The sequence below is a fragment of the Sturnus vulgaris genome, chromosome 29 (assembly GCF_052056855.1).
Source record: "Sturnus vulgaris isolate bStuVul1 chromosome 29, bStuVul1.hap1, whole genome shotgun sequence".
Classification (NCBI taxonomy): domain Eukaryota; kingdom Metazoa; phylum Chordata; class Aves; order Passeriformes; family Sturnidae; genus Sturnus; species Sturnus vulgaris.
The window spans coordinates 5,986,643-6,012,454 of NC_142271.1; the positions used below are offsets into that span (position 1 = coordinate 5,986,643).

The window sequence follows — 25,812 nt, forward strand, 5'->3', positions numbered from 1 at the left end:
TGGTGTTCAAATCATTTATTAATCTTCAGCTGCCCACTGCAAATAAATCCACACTGACTTTGCAGGGTGTGATGTGCAGGCAGGCAGGACTGAGGTAGCAGAGCAGCTGGGAGCACACGTGTCCACACACGTTTTTTTTTTTAAAGAACATGTATTTGGTTTTGCCACCGGCCTGCAGTGACTGTCACAATTCAGCCTTCGGTGCTCAAGGACCACGACAGACGCAGGGGACAACGCACAGGGAACAGGATCTTCTGCCTTGGTCCCCGACACAGTGAAGAAGGGTAAAAAGTCAGAGCATGTTCGTGTTTTACAAGGCAACCGCTGGAAGAGACACCACCTCGCTCGAAATGCAGAGATCTACAAAATCACTCTGAGCACTGAAAGCCTCCTTGAGCTGGCGGCTCCAGGCATCCAGCGCGTCCCTGAGCTGGGGGCAGAGGCTCTCCGGGACGCTGAACGAGTAGATCCGGACCCGGAGCCCATCCTTAATGCGGGGGCAGGAGGCCTGGGCCGTGAACACCCGCAGCGGGGTCAGCGCCAGGCAGTTCTCGGCGCCCTGGGCGAACGTGTACACGGCGGGGTAGCCCAGCAGCACCCCGGCCACGGTGCACAGGTTCCAATCGCCGGGGGCAACCTCGCTGGCGGTCACGGGCTCGGCGCTGGCGGCCTCGGCGTCCCGCAGGTGGCCCAGGAGGGCGGCGAGGTGGCGGAGGGCGGGCTGGGCCTCGGCCGGGCCGCAGAGCTCCGGGCCCCTCCGCCCCGCCGACACCTCCACGAGCGGCGCGGGCCGCGAGTCCAGCACGGCCCGGAGCCGGCCCCGGGCCAGCGCCGGCCGCAGCACCAGCGCCGAGCCGCCCATGGCCAGCACGTGCAGCCGGCCCAGGGCCAGCCCGGCCTCCCGCAGCCGGCCCAGGTACCGCCGCAGCTCGGCCGGGCCCGCGGCCCCGCAGTCCCACAGCAGCGCCGGCTTCAGCCCGGCCGCCACCGCCAGCACCTCCCCGGCGGCGTGCAGGGCTCGGGCCGCGGGCAGCCTCCGCCTCCGCCCGGCACCGGCACCGGCCCCCAGCGCCTCCCGGGCCGCCGACACCAGCAGCGGCACCGGCAGCGCCCCGGGGCCCGCGGCCATCAGCGGAACCCTGCGCGGATCCGGGGCGGGCCCGAGCTCGGCACGGCCCCAGCGGAGACACCGCCCCTGGGCGGGACCGGCTCGCCATGGCCGGGAGAAGGGAACAGGGCCGGGAGGAAGGCGAAGGGTTGGGAGAAGGAGGAAGGGTAGGGGCAGCGGCATGGCCGGGAGAACGGCCAGGAGAAGGGAAAAGGGCAGGAGAAAGGAGAGCGGCTGGGAGAAGGCCCGGGATAGCGGCATGGGTGGGAGAAGGGCACAGGGACAGGAAGGAGCCGTGCTGGAGCTGCTGACAGCTCTGAACCATCACTGAGTGCTCAGGCTTGGAGACTCCTGGAGCTCCACAGGTCCCTTCCAACCCCGTTCTGTTACAGACACATTTACAATGCCTGTGTATACGCTTCCCTATTTAAAAAACTCTACACTGTAAGGAGTATCAGCGTTCGTGGTTGCTGCTACACCCCATTAAAGAGAACAAAATTACACAAGGTGATATTGTCCAGGCAGATTTAATAGAGCACAGATTATTTTCTTTCTCCTCCTCTAATGATCAACTGTTTATATACATTGTATTAATAGCAGATTAAAAATTTTACAGAATTGAAAAATCTGATTTATACAGAGGGGTTGCTTAAGCAAACAAGTGAAAAGGGTGAAGGAGTGAAAAGTATTCCCGTAACCCCCTCTGTTTTGAGCCACTTCCAAAACAAAAGCACCACAGACTGCTGAAATTGTGGAATCAGATGACGAGATTTACAGATTTTATTTATTCAGACTGAGGCAAGGTACTGGTTAAGAAACACTTCTGTATATGTACAACGAAGGAGCCCCGGTGGAAGCCGAGGTGGGTCACTGTGCTGGGAGGGGCTGTGCCATGTGCATGGCAGGGGCCTGCATGGGCCAGCCCTCCTGGTGGTTCTGCAGCAGCCGGTACAGCTGCTTCAGGTGTGCCACGATGTTGTCCTTGATGTCGGGCGTGGAGATCTGCAGCCGCACGCTGCCGCTGTCGAAGGAGCGCGTGAAGTCCCCGGAGAACATCTCGTAGATCATCCGGGCCACAACGGGGATGACCTGTTAAAGAAATCCCCTTTTTTAGCCTAAAGGCACGTGGAATAAATATCCCTGTTGCTCTGCGGGAACCCCTGTCCTGTCCAGTTCTATTCAGCACATGTCACATTTGTATTTGCTCTCCCAACCCACCAGTCTTTCTGGAGTTTTCCTGGTTTTCCAGAAGCCACATCAGAAAAGAACAGGTCTCAGCATCCATGGGAATTGATCCCAAACCCAACAAGACTGGCACATGTCACCCCAGAGCCCTACCTGCACCACGATCAGCTTCCTCTCCCTGGGTTTTCCATCGGGCCACTCTTCTCCAAAACAGAAGTAGATCTCGTATGGTGGCTGTTTCTCAATTTGTCCCTTCTGATGGGCAATCAGCTCTAGGAGGAAAAGCAGAGTGCTGCAGGGCTGTCCTCTTTGGGCTGGAAACACCCATGACATCCCACCTCATTGCATCACCTCAGGTTTTACCTGCACACTGTCCTCTGCCACCTCTCACACAATTACAGCTCACTCCTTGCACGTGAAGTGCTTTCTTTAAAAGCAAGGCCCTCAGAGCATTAAATGAGTGTACAGTGCCTTTTTCCTGCCTCTCCAAGCTCCCCTCAAGTGAGGGCAGCAGTGACCCTGACCCTCTCTCCACACCTGGTGCATGCAGAGCCCCAGTGCAGAGCACCCTTTCCAACAGTGCCACGACCAGTGTGCCAGAAGCAGAAGTTACCTACCGCTCAGGAACGTTTCCAGACAGAAGAGCTTGACCTTCTTCTGCCTCTCAATGAGATTTGGGGTGGTGGAGGAGGGGGCACAGGGCCCAGACCAGTACACCTTGCACTGGCAGAGCCTCACGGCGTAGATGGCGTGGCCGCTGACCTCCAGGATCAGTCCCCTGTCCATAACATCCAGCAGCCGACTCGTGAAGATCTTCTGCCTTTCATTGGTGATCTGCTCCGTCCCTGGAAACTTGACCTGCTCCAAACTGATGGGCCCAAAGAGCTCCTCCTGGTCTGGCATGGGACCCAGCTCTCCATAGAAAAGTCTGCAGCCCTGCGGGTTGCTCACGGTCGTCGTGGGTCCGGTTTCCTTCCCTCGATACTCAAACTTGATTTCCAGGTCTGTCACTGAGAGAGAAATCGTCAGTGAGGCTTTCCCTGGAGCAGCAGCAGGGACACCACGCAAGCCCCACTGCCCTCACAGGGATGTTTAAACCACACACAGTTCTATTTAAACTACACAAGTTCTCCTCACTCACCCCCAAACAGCCAAAAAGAAAAAAAAAAAAAAAAAAAAAAAAGAAGCCAAACACTATTCTCTGTGGGGCTTTAAAGTACAAAAGCAGCAGCACTGCTACAAGCCCACGCACGTACTTGGCAGGGAGCTGATCCAGAGCTCGGGGCTGCTGAAGAAGTCGTGCTGCAGCGCCGTTGGGGGCATTTCCATATCCAGAGGTTCGTTCTTTGGCCACACAGTTTCAGGGCTGCAGTTTTCTGCACTGGCTGGAGCCATCGGAGAATCTGCAACAAGGCAACAAACTCTTGAATAAATCAAGATTTCATTTCAAGCATGCGGCAATTTACAAACAAATACCTTCACTAATACATTAGTCTGTGCCACCAACCATTGATATTAAGAAATGGAAATGTCTCTTGAATTGGGACATGCTGAGATTGATTCAGTTCTTCCTCCTCTTCATCATCAAGATCATTATCCTTTTCATCCCACGGAGCTGAGCCAGTGGAACCTGCAAACAATCACATTCTTGTGGGTGGATGATCAGCATGAAACCCTGAAAAAATATCATCTTCATATTGGATATTAATGTGTGTATTTTTCAAATTTTAGTAAAAAAGGATAAATCTGATGCATACAACATGCTAATTTCAGTTTCATTTATAATTCTAGGAAACGAAAGTTAAAATATGGATGAAGTAAGACAGCATTACCAATATTAGACTGTTTAGCAGGAAAGCATACAACTGTGTGCAGCTTTATTAATTTTAGGCTTAGAGCATGGTCCAAAATCCTTTTAGTTTAAGAACAGGCTTCACCTGGGAGCTGCTCCTGCTGCACATGGGCAGCTGGAGAGTTAATGCAGAGAGGGAAGGAGCTGCCTTGGCCCAACGCCTGCCCAGGAGCCAGCCCTGTCAGCAAGGCCCTCACCTGGATTAATGATTGATCCCTGCGACTGCGGGATGTCGCACACTTCATAAATTTTAATGGGGTTCATGGGCACCTCCTTGGTGCCATCGTACATCAAATTAAACTCCCGGCTCTTGTTAAGTGCACATCGGAGCTGGGCTTTCCACTTTGCAGGGTCGGGCTCATCCACTCCTTCCTGGTACTTTCCTGTTTCCACGGCCCATGCCTGGGGACAAAGTACAGCCAGCTCAGTCCAGCCCTCCTCACAGAGCAGCTTTTATCAGAAATCAAACTTCCAAACAAATCCACTGTAAAATCCTTCTCTTGCAGAAGTCTTAATTAGAGCTCTCATGATAACAAAATAAAAAAGGAAATTCCCTCTTTAACAGTTTTGCCCATTACAAGAAAGTAGAGGAAAAAAGACAGAAATCCAAATTCCAAAAGAATGTTCACAATTCTGGGTTTTTGTGGGTCTTGGATTCAACACCAGAAGTCATTTTTGACAGGGAGCCTGTGCAGGAGGAATGGACTTGGTTAAAATGGAGTGGAAGGACAGCCACAGACATCCGACTGGCCTCTCCCTCTCTCACCCCAAAATCTGATTATTGGTCCAAGATCCCTTCAAGACAGAGGTCAGAAATTCCTCAGAGGAGTGCAGGGAGTTACAGGGAATCCCTTGGGATAAGAATATTAGGGACAGCAGCGATGAGTGCTTGTGATGAGCTTGTGGTGGACCTCTTAAGACTTATGTAACAGCATCTCATGGTTTGCTGCCAAGAACAAGCCAGTGACCGCATCCCAGCCCGAGCAGATGAAGCCAACAGCAATGATCTTCCCGAGACCATGGATCACACAGCACCCGGCCTGGGGTGGTGGGAAAGGGTTAAAGAACTCGGCACCACCTCAGGCCGTGCCAAGCTTGGCATCCAGGTGCACAGAGCGGCTTTTCTGAGGTCAGATAAATAAAATGTGCCTGCAGACAGTTCCCGAGATGCCTGTCCAGCTCCGGGGCCAACAATCCAGCCCTTTGTCTCCCTTTCAGAGCTCCTGCCTCACCTTGAAGATGGTGTTCTCCTCCTCGTGCTGGGGGCTGTGCCGGGTCGCGTGTTTCCAGGGGATCTGGAAGCGCTTGGCCTCGCGGTTCAGCCAGATGAGCCCGGGGTACATGCCACTGTCCACCTGGGCCACCAGCCACGGCTTCAGGCGCACCCTCCGCGGGTGGAGGGCCATGGTCTGCAAGGGGGACAGCAGAGCCACGGCTACAGGTTACCTGAGCCTCATTTGCTTCAAGCAAACTGAATTAATTCAATGAGAAAGGGCCCTGTGCTGTGTCCCTGTGTTATTTTTATAGCGCTGCACCCTGAAACCGCCAATGCAGATGGAGCTGGGTGGCTCCTCTGCCAGGAGCAGTCCCACACACGGCCCTGAGCAGAGCCCAGAACTGTTACTGGGACAGGAGCTCACGTTCAGTGTTCCAGAGCTCAGCCAGCACACGGAGGGGAGCTGTGAGCAGAGCTGGGCTGCACACCCTGAGCAGGAGGTAAAGCCACGAACAAGCCACAGCAAGAACAGGCAGCAGAGTTCCCAAAGCCTGCACACACAAAGCCTTGGAGAGGGAGCTGATGTGATCTCTGCTCCTTCAGTCCTGGCACACTCACACCGAGGAGGAGGAAGGTGCAGGGGCCAGGCTGAGGCACAGGGGCTGTTTTACCACAGACACAGACTCTAAAAGTCATTTTATGACTTTTCCATGAAAGCCCTGAATGCAGCATAATCATTGGCAAACAGCACTGACCTGTAATAACCAGGATGTTTATCCAGAGGGACATGAACTGCAGGTCTGCCTGCACTGCTGCTAAAAATCGAGTGCTGTTTACTTAATGTTTTCGTTAAGTAGCCCTGTGTTGCTCATACAACTGCAGCCAGCCAACAATATTTTCCTTGTGTAGAACAAAGCCAAACAAACAAAATTAACGCGTGTCCCTCTCTAAGAAGAGGCAACATTCAGTATCTTTAGATTTTGGGAGGGGAAGATGCATCTCCCCTATTCATTTGTAAATCCTGAAACAGAGGTGAGAAATTACAAATATTCCCAGTAATAAAGCAGTTACAGGACAAGTAAAACCTTTGCCATTAGCCCTGAATATTGCTGGAGGAGTTGCAAAATGTGTCTGGTAGCAGAGATGGAGAAGATTAAAAAAATCCTATCCAAGAACTAGTCTAGGAACAGGTTTTATTTGTTCAAATACCTGCAGATCCCATTCAGATGCAAGCGCTCACACAAAATTAATCCAAACACAACTCAGTTTATCTGTTTATCTTTTCTGCAAAGAAAATGTTCAGCTTCAACTGCAAACCATCTTTAAATAATAGTTTGAAAATGTGTGGGCACATTACCAGACTGTTTTCCCAGGAGCTGCAAAGGATCAGGAAGCAATCATCAAAATTGTTTTAATGCTCCTCGAACTCTGCCGTGTTGGTTCTCCATGTTGAAAATGCTGTCAGAATTAAACCTTCAGAAGCATGTTTGCAAAGACACGAAGTCCAGACTAATCCTGGACTTAGAATTGAGACCAAAATCAGGCACTGATTACTCTTGAAAAGGGAAAAAAGTGACACTTGGAAGAATCCTTAGTGGCGCTGGTTTCCACCATCTATTTTACACTTAACTTTAGAAGTCCTTGCTAATAACGTGTGCTGTGCACACACAGTTTGCAAGACACGGAGTAAATCCAAAGAGCCAGAACAGGAGATCTGTGTCCCTCTCACAGCAGAGGAGCAGGGTCACAAGGTGGGTGCTGCCTGGGATTGTCCCTGTGCCCACAGACAGCGTCTGTCAGTGCTCCACACTACAATGCTTTATGGCCTTTTATCACCAATGACTTGTTGACACAATAACTAAGAGCAAATCAACTTGAATCCCATTGCTGGGCTCAGACGGTGAGTCAGCCTCTTACAACCTTCAACTTCGATCCGGTGGGTTCCACCGATGCCAGACTCCTGGGGAATGTCTGTGCACATTCAGGGCTCTGCCAAGCCAGGCTTGGCCCCTCTCGAGGCTCCTCAGTGCACAAAGCCCGGGACTACCCAGTTCCCTTCATTCCCACTCAGTTTGGGTGGTGTGTAGGGATAATTAGCACATCCCTGTGCTGCTATAATGCATCTCTGGTCAATGATGTAATTACTCCCTGTACCCTAATTATTAGTATTTCTCCTTGGAGACATTCAGCCCAACGAGAACAAACTCAGGAAGGAGCAGCCAGCCGGCAGCACTCCCCGGAGGGCTGCAGGGGAGTGACCAAGGTCAGGGACAGCCCCGCTCAGCTGTGCTGGCACCCGGGGCCCTGCTCAGCTCCAAGAGCACACGGAGAACCAGGAAAACCGTCCTGAAGTCCAGCTCAGCTTTGCTGCACAGATGCTTTCACTCCCTGCCTGGAGACCCAAATATATTCAGTGTTCCTGCTCCACCTCATCCAGTAAAGCCTCTGAAGATGGGAGGGTCTTCTCGGGGTTCACTGCTGCGAACCCACAGACTCTGCTGCTTCCTTGTTACCTTTGTTTGACTTCATTATCCTGGATTTCGTGGTCCTGTATTCATGTTTTCAAAGGCAAACCTTCCCCCAGAGAAACAGGCTGAATTTCCATCTGACGCTGGATCACCTCCATGCACCGGGAACCTGGGGCTCCCAAATTTCAGAGATCTCCAGGTGCATCTCCTGCCCCCAGCACACCCGAACACCATTAACTCTTTGAATTCCCAGTCCGCGCACCCCAATCTGGTCACCTCAGCCCCCATCACAGCCAAGCAGCCCCCGAAACTGGAACGGGCACGAGTTGTTACACCGAGTGCGGGGTTTTGGGGTGGAACAGCTGCGATCCGCAAACTGCAGCTGGTGACGGGGGTGGGGGAAAACACCAACCTTGCCTTAACTTTAGGCCTCGCTTTACACCTCCCTGAAAGGCGTAGCCCGGGGCCAGCCCAGCGCAGCCCGAGGAGCCGAAGGGAAGGAGCGCTAAATTCGCATTTCCAGCGGGCTCTGCCCTGCCGGACCCGCACGGCGCCCCCGCACCGGGGCCGGGGCTCTGCAGCCCCCGGAGCCCCGCACGGAGCGTCCCGAGCCCCGGCACCGGCCCCGGTCCCGGCCCCGCTCCCGAACCGGCACCGCCCCGAGCCCCACGCGGGACGGGGCCGCGCCCGGCGGATCCCGGCCCGGGCGGCTCCGGGGCCGGTGCGGTCCGATCCCCGCACAGCTCACCCCAGCTGTCTGTCCGTCTGTCCGTCCGTCCGTCCGTCCGTCCGTGGGGCTGGGGCGGGTCCGTCCCGCGGGGGCTCGGGGCCGCCCCGCGGGGCCCGCGCGTGGGGCAGCGGCGCTCGGGCAGCGGCGGCCGCGCTCACGCAGCGCCCGCCCCGCCTGGCCTCACCTGCCCCGCCTCACCTGCCCCTGTCCCGCCTCCTTCGGCTGCCCCTCCCCGCCCCTCACCTGCCCAGGTGCTCTCGGCGCAGCCGCGCCGCCCGCCCCGCCCCGCACATCCCCCCCAAACCCCGCAGGTATCCCCAAAACCCCTCAGGTATCCCCCGAACATCCCCACCCGAACCCCGCAGGTATCCCCCGAACCCCGCACGGTGGGTCACCCCCCCCAGCCCCGCCCTTCTCCCGCGGCCCTTTTCCTGTCAAATGGAATATTTAGGAAACTTCCAAACGGGATTTTTTTTTTCCTTCCCTGGTAAATGGAGTATTTAGGAAAGGAAGTTCGCTTTTAAGCGGGATATCTTTGCCTTTTAAATGGAATATTTTGGGAAGAAAACATTAAGTTCCTAGGCTTTTTTGCAGTTCAAGGCATATTCAGCTGAGTCATAGAATCACAGCATAATTAAGGCTGGAAAATACCTCTGAGACCATCGAGTCCAAACATTAACCCAGCACTGCCGTGCCCACCACTAAACCGTGCCCCTTGGCACCACTTCCACAGGGTTTTGAACACTTCCAGGGGCAGCCTGTTCCAATGCTTGTCCGTCCTTTCAGTGAAGAAATTCTCCCAAATATCCAATCGAAACCTCCCCTAGCACAGCCTAAGTACATTTGCTCTTGTCCTACATCCATCCATCCAAATCCATATCCATCCCTGATAGCACAGGATGAAGCCAAACCCTGAAGTCAGCTCTGATTAAAGCTCTGTCAGGCACACAGTTTTTTCTCCGAAAAGCAGAAAATCGTCCCTCTCCCCTGCCTCCATGCCTGCTCTGGGCTCACACCTACCCCTGGGAAGGGGCTCAGCAGCTTCTCCCTGGTTCCTCTGCAGTCTCCTGCCCTCCAGCCTCGCGTCTTATTTATTTTCCTCGTAGGTGGAGAACCGTGACTCAGTGGTGAATCTTGGTTTCAAGGATCATACAACACTTCACTATTCAGTTTCAATGAACTAGAAAAAAAAAATGGGAATTTCCCTTCTCCTTCTCACCGTGAACACTGTGGAAAATGCTGAACCCTGACTTTGGGAAGGCTCACTTACACCCACAGCTCAGTCCCCAGCCAAGAGTTTGGAACTAGATAAAATCTCGGAGATCTTCACGCAGAGACAAAACAATTCACCATTTTTCTGGGGAACTTTGCCTTGCTGGATGCCAAGTGCAAGCTAAATATTTCAGGCTTCATTCAGCATGGAATTCCACGCAGAGGAAACATGCAGGAGTTTGTCAGCACATAAGAAAATCTTTCTGGCAGTAAGCAGAAGACAAGACGTGTCAGTGCTCTGTGTTGGGTGAGATGGGTTTCCTTAGTGGTACCAGACCATTCCTGATGTGTAAATCAGGGGACAGCTGCTCCTGGAATTAAACACCCTCGTTATTCCTGCTGTGTCAAAGCATGCAGTGGTGGGACAATTTTGGGAGCAGCTGGGAAGAGACACAGGGAGATATTGGGCTGAACTCCAGGCCAGGCTTTGAAGGATCTTTGATCTCTCCTCTGATGGGTCAGCACAAAAGCCGCGTTCATCCTCCCTGCATTCCTGCTGTCCACGCCTCCCTCCTGCCTGGCCAAATTTAAGGATGCTTTGGGCTGGCTGTGTTTGGGAATTCTGGGCAGCTGTGGAAGGAGCCACCAGCGGTGCTGCTCCCACTCCTGCTGCCTTGGCTCTGTGCAGTGCTGGAGCTGCCCGGGATGGGTTTTGCCCTTCCCAGGCCCACTGGAAGGACACTGGAGATGCAGGAGAGGTCCTGGGGCAGGCCAGGGCTGGGGGATTTTAAAATAATGGAGCAATGTGGCAAAGTTTGGGAGCTCCAGCCTGGGAGAAGGGTCCAGCCCTGCCTGCAGTGTCCCTGCAGCTGGTCCCCTCTGCCAGCTGTGCCACCCACTGCCACTGCCTCTGCCTCTGCCACTGCCTCTGCTGCTTCCCAGCACCGACACAGATGCCAAACAAACGAGTCTTCCCAGCCCTCTGCAGGGTTTGGTTTGGTTTTTTTTTTTTTCTTTTCCCTCGTGAGTTTCTAGCAGGCTGTGCTGAAGCGTGTGGCAGCACGCTGGGGGAGCAGCTGACAGGAAATAAACTGTCTTTTTCCATGCTGCTGGCTGGGAAACTCCGCAGCTCTGGAGCTGGAGAGGTGATAATGCAGGGATAACTCATTAGGCAGGACTGCAATCAGATGTTACCTGGAACTGATCATCCAAAGTGTTCACTCTGACACAACACACAGAGCGTTGATCCTGCTCCTTCAGGCAGACAAACAGCACCAACCTCTGCCCTGTAGTGTTTTCTAGAAATGATTCTTTTTATTTTTACTTTTCTCTACCTATATTTACCTCTATCTGCATAGTTGTTTTTTGGGTTTTTTTTAATCAAGTGATCTTTTGGCTGATAAACTGGCCCGTATGAAGTGACATCGTGCTGGCTGAGCAGCTCTTTCAGTGCAGTCTGCAGAGCACACAGAGGATGTGCAGAGGAATTCTCATGCCAGGAGCTATGGGATTTCCTTTATTTCAGTGCCAAATTAATATCGCTATTTTATCAACACGATTGTATGTCATGATACCTGCAACAGCAGCAGCTGGGCTTTGTACTCCAGGTCTCTTGCAGCCCTTTGTTCCCAGCTGGAGAAGATTGCAGTCATCAAAACAAAAAGGAACCATTTTCTCTCCTGGGAACAGATCACCAAGTTCCCATAAGGCAAAACAAAATTATGCAATGAGTCAAGACAATGTCCTGGGCATGTGGAGTCTTGCTGTGTGCTCTCAGCACTCACATTCCAGCAGGCAGCTCCGTGCAGGAGAGCAGCACAAAATGGTGGAGAGGCTTCACCCCAGCACATCCCAAACTCCCCAGCTGTGCTGCACGAAAAAGGAATGACCAGCACCAAAAAAAAGTTCCAAAAAACGAGCAGCTTAAATCATCTGGGCCTTGGAATTAGGATAAGAGAATCTATGGTTTCCTATTAATGCTGCTCCAATCCTCTTAATGAAGATATTGGGCTGGCTTGGGCACATTTATAGCTCAGGTCATTCTTTCCAGTGGCACAGATACTGATTGGGTTCAGAACAACTGTTTTGGTGTGCAGAAAAGCTGGTGGCTCCTCAGGAAGAGGAAAGGGCTCCGTGTGTGCTGAGAGGAGGGGTTGGGCTGTGGCTGTGAGTGGTGCTGAACAGAAAGAGGGAAGAGCTGCACTTTGTGTCTGTAATCAAAGCAATAAATCAGGGGGAAGGGGGAAAGCAGGAGAATTTCCACGGACACAAAGAGGGGAAGGGAATAAGGAGAATATGCTCTAAAAAGATGGAAATAAACAATTCCTGCTGGTTTTAGTGTAAAGCTTTAAGGTGGAGATGTGACAATAAGAGGGAACATGAATATATCTAGGGGCTTTCACTAATTGTCTCGCAACCTACAGTAGGCATTCAGTTAATTTAATCCATCAGCTGTTTTTTTTTTTAATGGAAATATTTGTTTTCTCAGGATTTCCTCTCTGTAGTTGTTGTTTTTCCTATGCCCCATCTCACTGAAGCACTGAGCAAACCCCACAGGCAGGTAAAACAAGCCAGCATTGCAAAGATTAATGTTCCTTCCCCTATAATCCCTTTTGTCCCCTAGAAAACTGTAGAGAACAGAGAATGGGGCTGTGTGTGGTGTGCACAGGGAACCTCTGCTCCCAAATTCTTTGACAGGGAGGTATTAATGAGCAGAAAGACCCTGAGCCCCTGGAGTTCTCTCCTAAATAGGGCACAGCTCAGAACATCTGAAGGTCTCTGGGGCTCATGGGTGGGAATCTCCTAATGATCTTTAGTTATTTTTATCCGTGCCCAGTGCTCAGTGCTCTGGGGCACAGGAGCCACTCTGAGATCTCCTGGGGAGCACACGGAGCTGCCACGAGCTGGGCAGGGGACGAGGAACGAGAAAATAAAGCACAAAAAAGCGAAGGTGACAGAGCAAGGAACAGCACAAGCATCAGAGAAAGGCACAAGACAGCGAGAAGAAAAAGAACAAAAGGCTTGGGCAGGGTTTTTCTTCTTTTCCTTCTCTTTTTGATCCTGCATTCCGGAGGAAAATGGGACAGCAGTTCACCAATGCTGAAGGGGAGCAAGGAGAGATTGATGTTGCAGAGCTGCAGGAATGGTACAAGAAATTCGTGGTGGAATGTCCCAGTGGGACCCTCTTCATGCACGAGTTCAAGCGTTTCTTTGGGGTCCAGGACAACCAGGAAGCAGAAGAGTACGTGGAGAACATGTTCAGGGCTTTTGACAAGAACGGGGTGAGTGCTGAGCAGGTTGTACAGTTATTTGTGCCATAATTTCCAAATCTGATTTCTGCAGTGGGGAGGTGTTTGGGTGAGTGACCTGTGAGGGCAGGAGAAGGGCACAGGCTGCCCTGGATTTATCTCCTCAAATCTCTACCTAAATTAAAGTCAGAGTGTCCCCCTTAAGGGACTAAGGGTGGATTAAAAAGTTGAAAATTAGGCAGTCACACTTGGAGACCCTCAGATAGCCAAGGCTCCCACATGGCAAAAATATTTCTCTGTTGAGAGAGGGGGGAAATTACAGCACAGGCAAATCCTACTCAGGCTTGTTCTGTGTTGGAGGAAGAGTCTGTACCGAGTACGAGCAGGTGGTTTGTAATAAAATACCTTTGTAATAAAATATCGATTTTAGCTTTGCTGAATGCTGAACAATTCAGACATTCTGGTTTTGATTCCCTTTGCCACCTGGGGAAAGTGGGGTTTGTGTTTCAGTGCCAGCTCCTGCACACCCTGCCCTGCTGCCACCACCAGCCTGGGATGCTTTGGCTCCTCAGGATGGTTCAATTATTCTTTTCCTGAAGCTTTTGATCATATTCCAGCTGTGGGCATGTTTGCTCCTTGTATCAATACAGGAAAAAGGGGATTCAGGTTGTTCATCTCTGATCAACTCATCTCCCTTAAGCTCCCTTGGAAAATAGAGTCGGGATCTCATTGAAGAGGCAGCAAAAGTCAGTTTGGGGGGAAGGATTTTAGAGGCCGTGGAAGATTTGGGCAGGTCGGGCTTGTCTCAGAATTCCAAGCTGTAAAAACCCAAATTCCTGCGAGAAATGAAAGATTCAGGTCCCGAATTCCACTGTGAAAGCTGTGGAGAAGAGGTAGCAGAGCAAACCGTGCACAGGAGATGTCCCATTCCTGATTTATTGGATTTTCCCTACAGGACAGACTGTTTTTAAGGATGGGGGAGGAGGAGCCCAGGGGTGCCCAGGGGTGTGGCTGTGCCTGCTGCTGTCCTGAACTGCTGCAAACCTTCCCTAAAGTGCCAAACAAGCACCTGCCCCGTGCATTATCCTCCTGACAGATTTAACCCAGGCTTCCTGGAATCTCTAAAGCTCTTTTCTATCAACCTCCCACCCAGCCAAGTGTCATCCAGCTGCTGCTTCTCTGTTGCCACAGGATAACACCATTGATTTTCTGGAATATGTAGCTGCCTTGAATCTGGTTTTACGAGGAAAACTGGAGCACAAGCTGAGGTGGACGTTCAAAGTGTATGACAAGGATGGGAATGGCTGCATCGATAAACCTGAGCTGCTGGAAATCGTTGAGGTAAGTGGGCATTGCCCAATCCCTTTTGGAAGCAATCCCTGCTCTTTGGCAATGTTATGAGGTGTTTGGGGGTTGTGATAATCAGGTTTCAAAGCTGCTGTGGATGGTGGTGAAGTGAAAATGCCTGAGCTTGGTGGGAGGGTTTGGAGCCCGCTGGGGTCTGAGGGCTCTGCTGTGCCCACTGTGAGATCCCAGAGCTCTGCTCTGCCTGTCCTTTCAGCCTCTGCTGGCTGGGGAGGAGGGTGGTTGGTGAGAATGCCCTCAGAGGTACCAATGAGTGCCCAAATCCCTTGGTACTGGTGCCTGTCTGGGTTTCTGCTGTGTTGGATTTACCCAGACTGTGTGGAAGTGGAGAAGAGACCTCTCAGTGATTCTGGGCTTTGATTGGCAAGGTGGGAGCTGCTCTCTTCTCCCAAGAGACAGAACAAAGGAAAATCACCTCGAGTTGCACCAGGGGAGGTTTAGATGATTATTAGGAAAAATTTCTGTCCAGCCCTGACAGCAGCACCTCCAGCCCTGCAGGGATATAAAAGCTGTGTAGATGTGACACTTGGGGACAGGGGCTAGGGGTGGCCTTGGCAGTGCTGGGGGAATGGTTGGGTTGATCCTGAAGGGCTTTTCCAACCTGCAGGACCGTGGGGCTGAGCAGACAGCCAGGCACAGGTACCTGTGCTCTTACCTGAGGTACAATATCCTGGTGGCTGTGCTGCAGCACCACAGGGGCTGTTCCCTGCCCAGCAGTGCTCAGGAGGCTGAAAACCAGGTTTAACCCCCACCTGAGCATCTCAGGGAGTGCAGGAATTGTCCCCGTGGGCAGCAGAGCCTTCTGGCTGGGAAGGTGAGCAGCTGGTCACCTGCAGCAGCAGCTGGGAAAGCAGGGCAGCCTGTGTGGGCCACGTTCATCACAGCTTTGAGGTCAGCCAAGAATTGCCCAGAACTGTGAGGCCGCTGCTAATCCTCTCTCTGGGAAGACTTTAGACAAAACCCTTCAGCCTAAGCAGTAAAGGTAACAAAGGTGGTGCCACGGGAGGGGTAGATAAAGTCTGACCCTTTCCTGTGGCAAAGGGGAGCAGAAGCTGTGGGTCAAAATTATTGCTAAGCCAGGCTTGATCTGCAGCCTGGACACAACTTCCCCAGAGAGAGGGCTGGGCTAGTCCAGATGGGCCTGGCTTTGGATGTGAGCAAAAAATCACTCTCAAGGCTTTTCATTTTTCCCATCTGTGAAACTCTGGCTTTGTTCTTTGCAAAGGAACCCTGAGGTCTGACCAATATGTGTAAGGAGAACAGGAGGGCAGCAGCTTCACAGAGCAAATGAGGTGATTAATGTGCAGTGAGTGTAGGGAGAAGGTCAGAGGTTCCATCCCAGATCTGAGGCTGTTGAGGGGCAGATCCTTCCAGAAAACTTAAATCCTACCCTTTGAAAAAGACCTTCACAGTGATGGCATATAATGGAGTTCACAGCTTTTCATTTTCCATAATAATTTGTGGGCCCCTTTCAGTCTATCTACAGGCTGAAGAAGGTGTGCTGGTCAGACGTGGAGGAGAGGACCCCACTGCTGACACCAGAGGAGGTGGTGGAGAGGATATTTCAGCTGGTGGATGAGAACGGGGATGGTGAGTGCTGGATGGCTCAGGCTGCTGGGAGCTCCCCTGAGCTGAGCTTTGATCCTGGCTGTGCAGAGATCACTCACAATGGACAGCTGGGTTCGGTTCTGCTCTGTTCCACTGAGCCAAAAGTGTGCTGGTGGAGCAGGGTGGAACCTTTCTCGTTGTTATTTTAATGTGAAATACCGAGGAGTCACTGCTCGGGCTGGATTTTGATGTCACTCAGATCCCATCCCCGGCAGCCAGAGGGCAGGTCCCAGTCCCAGCACAAAGAGCTGAGTAAAGACACGGGTTCCAGTCAGACTGGGACTTGCAGGACCTGCCTGGCCCCGGTCCTGGAGGAGCCTGGTGAGCCCCCGCAGCACCTGGAGGCTCCCGTTGGGCTGGGTCACAGCCCCCGGCCCGGCAGCGCTGGGGAGGGTCCGGGAGATGGTGTGGGATTGACGTTATCTGACACACGGAATTGCTCCCTGCCTCCTCCTGCTCTCTTATCTCTGCCTTCTGCCCATCCGTGTCCCCTGCTCTCACCCACAGGGCAGCTGTCTCTCGACGAGTTCATTGATGGAGCCAGGAAGGACAAGTGGGTGATGAAGATGTTGCAAATGGATGTGAACCCCGGGGGATGGATCTCTGAGCAGAGGAGAAAGAGTGCTTTGTTCTGAGAGAATTCGGGTTTGACACAGCTGAAATCCTGATGCTGACTCCCAAGTGTGACCCTTCCTCTAGCCTGGTAGTGACTTTCCATTTTTAATTCGATCTCAGCATCCAGACGAACCCTGGAGTGGTTTAAGGAGCCGTGTGTCGATGTAAAACCCACGTGCTGAGCACTGCTGGTACCCAGGGACTATTTCTGGCCCATGAATAAGTCCTGCTGTGTACACAATGCTGTGTTTGCCAGCTCTGCTTTTTGGTTACACCCCAAGGAACAAACCTTTTGTGGCTTCCTGCAGCAGATCCTGAGCAGGCCTGGGGGGTGAGGGATGCAGGCAGTGGTGCTGAGCAGTGCATGGCTCGTTGCTGCACAGTTGCAGCTGCCCAGCCCAGCACAGGTGCTCTGGCAGGTGCTGGACGTGCAGGGCTCTGTGTGTGTGCTCTGCAGCCTTTGCTGCTGCTCCTGTCGCCTTCCTGCACACCAACACAACCACCAGGAACGAGAACTGGATCAGAGCAGAGGCCAGGCCAGCACACAGAGCTGAGGGAAGCGAGGTGAGGGCTGGGCAGGAGGAGCAGCAGCTCCTTCCTCTCCCTCCTGGGCACCAGGGGCTGCTCCTCCTGCCCGGGGGCTGTGAGTGCTGGCTCCAAACTCTCACAGCAGCTCGGCTGGGGCTCTGCTCCCTCTGAGCCCCTGGTTCCTACAGAACCATCGCTCTGGAACAGCTCCTGCTGCCCTGGGAACAGTGGATGGGCTCAGGGAGCTCCAGGATTTCCACTGCACTGGGAAAAGTTTAGTGTGGGAGCAGAGATGGGGGAAGAGCAGAGTTTTGCTTGGAAGTGTCCCTGCAATGAGAGGATTTGTGCTGCTCCACGGGCAGGGCCACACAATCATAAATCCTGGATGGTTGGGGTTGGGAGGAATCTTGAAACTCCTCCATTTCCAACCATGCCACATCAGGTTGCTCCAAGCCCTGCCCAAACCGGCCTTGAAAAGTGGAAAAAGTGACAAAAATTCCAGTACAGTGGTTTTACACTGGACTTAATTTAGCCCCAGACTACAGATACAAAATTTACACAAGCTGCTGTTCTAATCCATGTTTCTACATAGATGTATGTGGGAAAAAATTGGGGTTGAATCAGTATTTTGGTTCACCTCTATTGGATTTACTGGTTCATTTACAAGAAAAAAACAACATGAGTTTGTCTGTTCCATTTTCATTTTCCCATGGGATCAGTGGGCCAGGTCATACCAATGAAAAGATTTACAACCCCTTTTTTGTGGCCTTTAATTAGGACTGTAGTAACTGTCATTTAGCTGATTAGTTTGCTGGTTTGTGGTCTTGTCAGTTTACCCAGTGTTTAAATTCCATGGGGAAGTGTTCAGGATTAGACACAATCAGTGCTATATTTCCACTCTGAAATAGCCTTTCTATGAGTTCTCTGTAAATACTGAGCAGTTTGTGCTGTGCTGACTTATCAGAGCTGATTAGACCTGTGCTTTCTGCTGCTCAAAGCTCTCTCTAGTCAATAGTTTATCAGCCCAAGATCTGAAAGAAAAATCTGACTTCTGACTTGAGAGCCTGGATGAAAATGTTCACTTGTATTGATCTTCCAGCTTGTGAAAAAAAAATGTTTTCATTGTAGGATACAAAAATCTCTGAGAATTCTTTGCTTTTCAGCATCTCAACCGAGGTAACACACCCTGCTCTCCTTGCACGGATTTAGAGAGGCCTTTAGTTCATAGAATTGCATTTGACTGGTTCACTGAAATGCTTCAAATTCTCCAATTCTGCTCACCCAGGCTCTGCAGGGGCTGTTTGGGGTCCCCCGGGCCAGCAGCCCTCCCCTGGTGAGCACTTGTACAGATGTTGGCAGAAGTTTTGTAAAACACGAATTGAATAAAGAAATATTTATTAAAAACCTTTGTTTCTTAGTATTTGTTTGCTAATTAGGTGAAGACCTGTGTAAGCACCTGAGTATCTGACTGAAACTGCAGCCTGTGAGTGTGATATATTGAATTTAGGGGAGGAGCTGGTGGAACAGCTGGGTAGGACAGAGATAAGGCAGAGATGACGATGCTGTTGCAGAGGCAGAGTAGGGAAGGAGCCTCTTCTGCTCAACTTCCTTGTGCTGACAGCAAAAACCGTGAGGGTGTAATTAAAAAAAAAACAAACAATGTTTCTCAATGGAACTTGAAAGAGTGAGGATGAAGTGAGCTGGCTGGTGCAGTCAGATGTCCCCACTGTGACCCTGCCAGGGCTGGATCAGGAGCCCTGAGGGCTCAGGGGGGCTCTGTGGCCTGGCACAGGTGGGATGGAGGTGCAGGGGATGTGTTTGTGTCAGAGCTGGCAGATCCCATGGAAAACGGTTCCTCTTATCAAAGGTGTAATCTTTGGTCAGGGAATCGCGAGGTGCTTTGGCCTGAGGGCTATTTTAAGGCCCGGGCTATAAACACCTTGATCTCCTCCCAAACCCCAACATTCTCAGCAGCCTCTTGATGTCAGGCATTTTGCATAATCCATTTTCCAGACTTACGGCCCAGAATTGGATTTGCCTGATCCGATTGCTTTCTGCTCTAAACTGGGAACCAGGCTGGCTTGGAAAAGGCAAATGCCACGGGACTTTTCTGGGCTACCATCTGCTCTGTGCTTGATGCCCCTGCAGCACCGAAGGGGGAGTGATGAGGGTGGAAAGCTGGGGCTGGGGCTGTTGTTGAAGGGAAGAGGGAACAGGAGCCACATCACATCCTAAAATGCTCTGGGAGATGCATCCCTGGAGAAGGCGCTGGGCAGAGGAAAGGAGGGCTGAGGAGGAGAGAGGATCCCTGCAGCAGCTCTGGGCTCAGCCCTGCAGCTGAGCCTTGGGCTGCCCGGGGGTCGGGCTTGTGTCCAGATCATTCCCGAAGCACCTTTGGGCAGCTTCCCTTGGCAAATGTCCTGTGGAAAGGCAGAGTGACCTCCTCAGCCCCGCGCTGGTCACTGCAGGCACTGCCTGTGCTCCCAGGGCTTTCCTTACAGCACCTGTGCCCAGCTCTGCCATGGCAAAATTCAATTCCTTTCCTTTCCTTTCCTTTCCTTTCCTTTCCTTTCCTTTCCTTTCCTTTCCTTTCCTTTCCTTTCCTTTCCTTTCCTTTCCACCTGCCATTCCTTCCTTTCTTTCCTTTTCTTTCTTTCCTTGCTGTCCTTCCTTTTCCTTTCCTTCCTTCTCCTTTCCTTTCCCTTCTTTTTTTTCTTCAAACTTAAGTGCACCTCAGAAGCTTAGAAAGTGCCTGGAGTGCATCACTGGTGAAAATCCTACACCTGAGGATGTTCTGGGTTCTGAGGGGCGTGGTGGGATCACCCAAAACCTGCAGAAAAGGGGCCTTGGGAAGGGTTTGTGTGGTTTTCTGTGCCTGTGGGATCAGTGCCTTAGGGGATTCCCTTGGGTTTGGCGTCCCGGGGCTGTTTTGGGGATTCGCTCAGGTTTGGGGTCCCGGGGCTGTTTCGGGGATCCTCTCTCGTGTTTGGGGTCCCGGGGCTGTTTTGGGGATCCTCTCGTGTTTGGGGTCCCGGAGCTGTTTCGGGGATCCCCTCTCGTGTTTGGGGTCCCGGGGCTGTTTTGGGGATCCTCTCGTGTTTGGGGTCCCGGGGCTGTTTCGGGGATCCCCTCTCGTGTTTGGGGTCTCGGGGCCGTTTTGGGGATCCCCTCTCGTGTTTGGGGTCTCGGGGCTGTTTTGGGGGATCCTCTCTCGTGTTTGGGGTGCCGGGGCCGATCCCGGCGCGGCCCGCAGAGGGCGCTGCGGGACGGGCGGACACGGCGGGAGCGCGGGGGGAACCGGAGCGGTGCCAAAAATCCGGGATGGGATAATGGGATGGGATAATGGGATAATGGGATGGGATGATGGGATAATGGGATGGGATAATGGGATGGGATGATGGGATAAGGGGATGGGATAATGGGATGGGATGATGGGATAATGGGATGGGACAGGCTCAGGGATGGGGACAGGGACAGCCCTTTTAACTTCGGCTTTATAAATAGAAACCTGGCAGGTCAAAGCCGCTCTTTGGGTGCAGAGGAGAGGCTGGGGGAGGCTCGGGTGTGACTGACGGTGTCTGTGCCCAGGGAGGGGCTCAGAAAGCCCAAGGTGGGCTCAGCTCCCTCCTCGTGCTGATGCAGAGCCAAAGGCTCAGAGTTTTGTGCTGGTCACCTGAGGGGGAGTTGGTTTTGCTGCAAGGACAGTGACACTGTGAGTAAAGAGCTCAGCCCTCCTCTAATGAGGGGTTGCAGCTGCAGGTGCAGTGAGCGGACAAGCTGCCCCATCGAGGGCTCCTGTCCAGGGTGCTGTGGTTTGTGAGCCCAAGAACAACCCCAGAGCAGCTGTTTCTGTCCTTGTGTGAGCCACTAAATCTGTCCTGCTGGAAACAGGAGGATTGATTGGAAGAGAGAAAATCATGACCTGAAATAATATTGTAAAACATCTTTATTAGGTCACTGCAGGACTGGAAGTGCAAAAGCTTCCAGGTAAAACTCTGTCAAATGAAAAAGACACACAGGAAAACGGTCAGGAAGCTGATTATGAATTGCAAACACCCAGTGCTAAATAACAAAACTCAGCTGGGCAAGGAATCCTTCCTGGTGTCCTGTGTTGCCTCATCACACCTGGGACTGCTCCTGTGGGTGAGGAACCTCCCTGCAGCAGCTGTTTGGGGTGAGACCGCCCCTGAGCCCTCCTCGGGGTCCTGGCAGCCCTGCCCCGATGCCCAGGGGCTGCAGAAAGGAGCCCTGAGCTCCACGGGCACTGCCCTGATCCCACCCGGAGGATTCAGGGCAGGAATCCTCAGGTACCCGTGGGCGCTCTGAGCTGAGTCTCACCCCTCTGTGGCAGCTCCCCCCTCCAAAGCCCGCACAGACACGGGGGTCAAAACCTCCTGGTGCTCCTTCTCCAGGAGCTAAAACATTCAGGAACAACGCTTCTCCCTCTCAGGTTATTGCACTGCTGATTCTGCTTATCTGGAAGCCCTTCCTTCCTTCCAGATGCTTCAGGGAGAAACATTTCCTTCCAGTCCAGGGGGTTGTTTAAAAAAAGGCACCATTCGATGTTTTTAACGCTTTTAAACAAAGAAAAGCCACTGCATTCACCCCTCCCATTTTCTAGCTCATTAATATTTTAACTCACATTATCACTAATCACTGGTGACCAAACGATAACGAATGAAGGAGTGACCAGAACTGATCATTTGCTCTGGAAATACAAATGGAAGGAGAAGGATTGGATTTGATTTTCCAGGACCCCTCTCACCGGGGCCAAGTCCTGGGCATCCCCGGGGCTGGACCCCGCTGAGGGGGTGTTGGCCACGGCCTCGGTGGGAATTTTGGGGTGCCCTGCACGGGCTCTGCTGCTCCCCTGCCCAGGCAGCACCGGCTGTCCCCTCTGTGAGCTCAGCATTGTCCAGAGACCCCAGGTGTGTGTGGGACGAGCCCAGCTCTGCACTCCCTCCTTGCTGGGGCCTCTCCCATTGCTGCTCGGGCACAGCCCGGTCCCTGGGCTGGAGGACAGTGTCTGTCTGTCTGTTTGTCTGTCTGTCAGTGGGACCGCAGCCCCACAGCCCAGCCCGAGGTGACAGTGCCAGGGGGAGGCCACAGGAAAGTGTCCTGGGAGCTACTGGGCGTCCTGGGCGTCCTGCCCCCCCTCGTGCGGGTTCTTGCCGTCGTTCTGGATCAGCCTCACGATGTGGGTCAGGTCCAGGCTGCGGGTCAGGATGTCCAGCAGCATCTCGTCCTTCTGCACGCCCTCCATGAACTCCTCCAGGGACAGCTCACCTGCAGGGCACGTCCACAACGCTCTGTCAATGCCCAGCCTCGCTCCTCGCCACGCTGCTGCCCCCAGGATCGGCACAGAGCCTGCAGCTGGGCTCCCAGCACTGCAACTGGGCTCCCAGCACGGGAATTGGGGTCTCAGCAGTAAAACTGAGTTCTCAGCACAGGAATTGGGGTCTCAGCTCTGACATTGGGCTCTCAGCTCTGACACTGGGCTCCCAGCACTGACATTGGGCTCCCAGCACTGACACTGGGCTCCCAGCACGGGAATTGGGCTCCCAGTACGGGAATTGGGGTCTCAGCACAGGAACTGGGCTCCCAGCACTGACACTGGGCTCCCAGCACTGACATTGGGCTTCCAGCACTGGAATTGGGGTCTCAGCAGTAAAACTGAGTTCTCAGCACAGGAATTGGGGTCTCAGCTCTGATATTGGGCTCCCAGCACTGACTCTGGGCTCCCAGCTCTGTGCACTGTGCCCCAAAGCCCAGCCCAGGAGGGGCTGTGGGCAGGGTCCCCTCTGGGGATGGGTCACAGGGTCACCCTCTGCCAGCTCTGCCCATCCCGGTGTTTTGGGACTCGCAGCAGCAGGAGCTGCTGTGGCAGCTGCAGGGCAGGAAGGGGGAAGGCAGGAGCCGTGGCAGTGCCCAGGGGAGGCCTCACCATCTCCATTGATATCGATTTTGTTGAACACCATGTCCGTGAACTCCTCCGCCGTCATCTTCTCGTTGCAGCGGTTGATGGATCGGATGGCCTGGGGGGAACGAGGGGCACAGGCAATCACTGAGGGCTCTGAAGCTTTGTGTGTCCATCACAAGTGGCCAAATGACCAGACACGAAAGGCCAAACTCTTTTTCAGGGCTAAAGCTTGTTTTCAGGCAGTTAGGCTTTGAAAGGAATAAGTCTTGTCTAAAAATCTGGGGATTAAAATCACCTAAAAAGGCAAGCAATGCTTTACAAGATTTAGTGGGCATGCTGGGATAAGCCAGAAGCCATTCACCTCTGAAAACCCTTAGATTAAATTCAAGTGCTTATCTCAGCCCCAGTTTCAGTGAACAGGGTTAAACAACCTGCCAGGAAAGGACGAGGGGCTGCTGGGTGTCCGAGGGGTGTGGGAGGCAGAGGGAGGACTGGCAGCAGGTCTGGGCACTATGGAATGGAATTCACTGTGCTGGAAGTTCCTGCTCCCTGCACGCAGTGCCCATGGTGGCAGGAGGGGAAGAGCTGAGCCCACTCACTTTGATGATGTTGAGCAGCTCAGCCCGGTCGATGCAGCCGTTCCCATCCACGTCATAGAGCTTGAAATACCACCTCAGCTTCTGATCCACCTTCCCCTTCAGCACCAGGCTCAGAGCTGCCACATATTCCATAAAATCTATGTAGCCATCCTAAAAGCAGAAGGTGAGAAGCTCAGGTGAGGTTAAAGGCAGAGAGTCAGGGATTTTCTGGGTCACTTTTGGAAGGCCCCCCCTGGAACTGGTGCCCCCACCTGAGACCAGAGGCTGGTGGAGTGCAGTGGTTAAAGCCAAGGTTCCACCTTAATCTGTGCAGAAATGTTGTAGAATCATAGAATTATAAAATCATTAAGGCTGGGAAAGGCCTCCAGGATCATCAAGTCCAGCCTTGGGCTGTTACCTGTTGGGAAGGCAGGGACTGGGTGGGTGAATCTGGCCTGGGCACTGAGAGCTGGCCTGTGCTCAGGGAATTAACATGCCAGGCATTAATTACCAGCCCAAAGCAGTGGGAATTCAGAGGTCAGAGAGGTTTATGCAGATGAACCCCGATAAATTACCCAGCCTCATCCTGCCTGCACACACCTGCAGCTCCTTTCTCCTGCCAGGGGGTCTCATTTCCAGGAGAGGAGTGAATTCAGGGGTCACCCCAGCACTGCTGACATCTGGGGCTGGGGAGGTGTTTCTCTGTGCCTGCGCCATTTCTGTACCTGCTCCACAAACACTTTTATCTTTGACTTTCCTCTGGGTGTTTGCCCACCCCAGCTCACACCGTGGTGTTTGAGGTGGTGGCAGCGCTGCAAAGCTGCTGGCAGGAGCTCACAGGGCACCAAGCTGCCCCCACACACTGCCCAAGATGCTTCCAGAATGTTGTTAAAATGCCTCCTGCCCACCACAGAGCGTTCCCGTGGTGCTTGCTTTGCTTGCTGTGGTTTGTGGCACTCCCCTGGCAGCGCTCAGAGCCGTGTGGAAGTGGCAGTGGGGACACAGCTCCTCGGTGAAGCTGGCAGAGCTGGGTTCACTGATCTTAGGGGCCCTTTCCAGCCTCCATGATTCCATGATTCCCACTGCCCAGGGCAGAGCATGAGCCAGGGCTTTGTCAATGAACACAGGCACGCCCCGCGGTTCCAGAGGGATCATCTGCTTTATCCCACTGCTGCAGGAGCCAGATTAGGTACAAATAGCTGCTAAGCCCCATCCCCAGCAGGATTTCCTGTGCATCAATTCCCTTCTCAGGCATGCGTTCAAACACGGGGAAAGGCCAAGGCACAAACCAAACACCTGAAGGATTTAGGGCTTGATTTGCATTTTTGTCAATGGGATTAATGCCACTAAGCCCTTTGGGTTGCCATAAAATAGATTCCTCATCTCCCAGGAGGGGCAATTTCAGGTCATTTGCAAGCAGAGGAGATGCAGTTTCCTGTTGGGGACACAGCATCCATCTGCTTCCCTGGCACTTCCCTGAGCTGGGGAGCAGCATTCCCAAATATCTATTCCCAAATATCTGCTCTGGGACTGCATTCCCAAATCCCTGCTCTGGGGTCCAGCACAGCCACAGCCTGGGCTGCAAAACCTCTCCAGGGAGCTCCTTATTCCATGGAATAAAATCCATCCCAGTGCAACCCATTTACAGTTTCAAACAATGCCAGCAGCCCTGACTGTCCTGCATGAATGCAGCCCTTGTCCTCACTGCCACAACATCCAGTGTTTAAGGATTAAAGGACACTTCATTTTAAAGGAATCAAAGACTGCCAGATAAAACCCCACTGTTATAAAAGGAAAATATCAGTTCTGGGAGAAGTCTCTGTGTCCTTGCAGAGCAGGCAGTGGGTGAAGAGTTTTTGCTGACATGTTTCACCTTCCAGAAGTGATTCTACAATTTATGAGGCCACAGGAAATCAGGCTGTGACACTCAGAGCAGTTTGTCCCTCACACCCACCCGGCCCCAGCCCAGGGGAATATTTACCTTATTAAAGTCAAAGGTCTCAAACATTTGCTCAACGTATTTGTTCGCTGAAGGACTCAGGTTTTTCAAGCCAAAAAACTGTTTGAACTCGTAGAGGGTGAGCTGGCCAGAAGGACACTCTGTCATGAACTTCTTGTACCACTGGTGGCACTCGGTGGTGCTCAGCTCCTCCACGGTTTTCCCATCCATGTTCCCCAT

At 52.8% G+C, this 25,812-nt stretch overlaps 4 protein-coding genes across 4 annotated transcripts; 1 reads left to right on the forward strand and 3 right to left on the reverse strand.

Annotated features, from left to right (window-relative positions):
- On the reverse strand, nucleotides 1–1,291 carry C29H1orf74 (chromosome 29 C1orf74 homolog). Its single transcript, XM_014892334.2, has one exon. It carries the CDS (start codon nucleotides 1,289–1,291, stop codon nucleotides 311–313), a length of 981 nt encoding a protein of 326 aa, XP_014747820.2. The 3' UTR covers nucleotides 1–310.
- Nucleotides 1,292–1,619: 328 nt separating this feature from the next.
- IRF6 (interferon regulatory factor 6) lies at nucleotides 1,620–8,685 on the reverse strand. Its single transcript, XM_014892354.2, has 8 exons — nucleotides 8,578–8,685; nucleotides 5,378–5,554; nucleotides 4,343–4,547; nucleotides 3,801–3,923; nucleotides 3,550–3,696; nucleotides 2,911–3,303; nucleotides 2,447–2,565; nucleotides 1,620–2,197 (listed from the first exon to the last, which is right to left on the reverse strand). The coding sequence occupies exons 2-8, from the start codon at nucleotides 5,549–5,551 to the stop codon at nucleotides 1,976–1,978; spliced, it is 1,383 nt and encodes a 460-aa protein (XP_014747840.1). The 5' UTR covers nucleotides 5,552–5,554; nucleotides 8,578–8,685; the 3' UTR covers nucleotides 1,620–1,975.
- A 4,163-nt stretch (nucleotides 8,686–12,848) lies between these two features.
- GUCA1B (guanylate cyclase activator 1B) lies at nucleotides 12,849–16,792 on the forward strand. Its single transcript, XM_014892340.2, has 4 exons — nucleotides 12,849–13,052; nucleotides 14,211–14,360; nucleotides 15,860–15,974; nucleotides 16,500–16,792. Exons 1-4 carry the CDS (start codon nucleotides 12,849–12,851, stop codon nucleotides 16,625–16,627), a joined length of 597 nt encoding a protein of 198 aa, XP_014747826.1. The 3' UTR covers nucleotides 16,628–16,792.
- A 5,468-nt stretch (nucleotides 16,793–22,260) lies between these two features.
- GUCA1A (guanylate cyclase activator 1A) lies at nucleotides 22,261–25,812 on the reverse strand. Its single transcript, XM_014892335.2, has 4 exons — nucleotides 25,615–25,812; nucleotides 23,655–23,804; nucleotides 23,080–23,170; nucleotides 22,261–22,421 (listed from the first exon to the last, which is right to left on the reverse strand). The coding sequence occupies exons 1-4, from the start codon at nucleotides 25,810–25,812 to the stop codon at nucleotides 22,261–22,263; spliced, it is 600 nt and encodes a 199-aa protein (XP_014747821.2).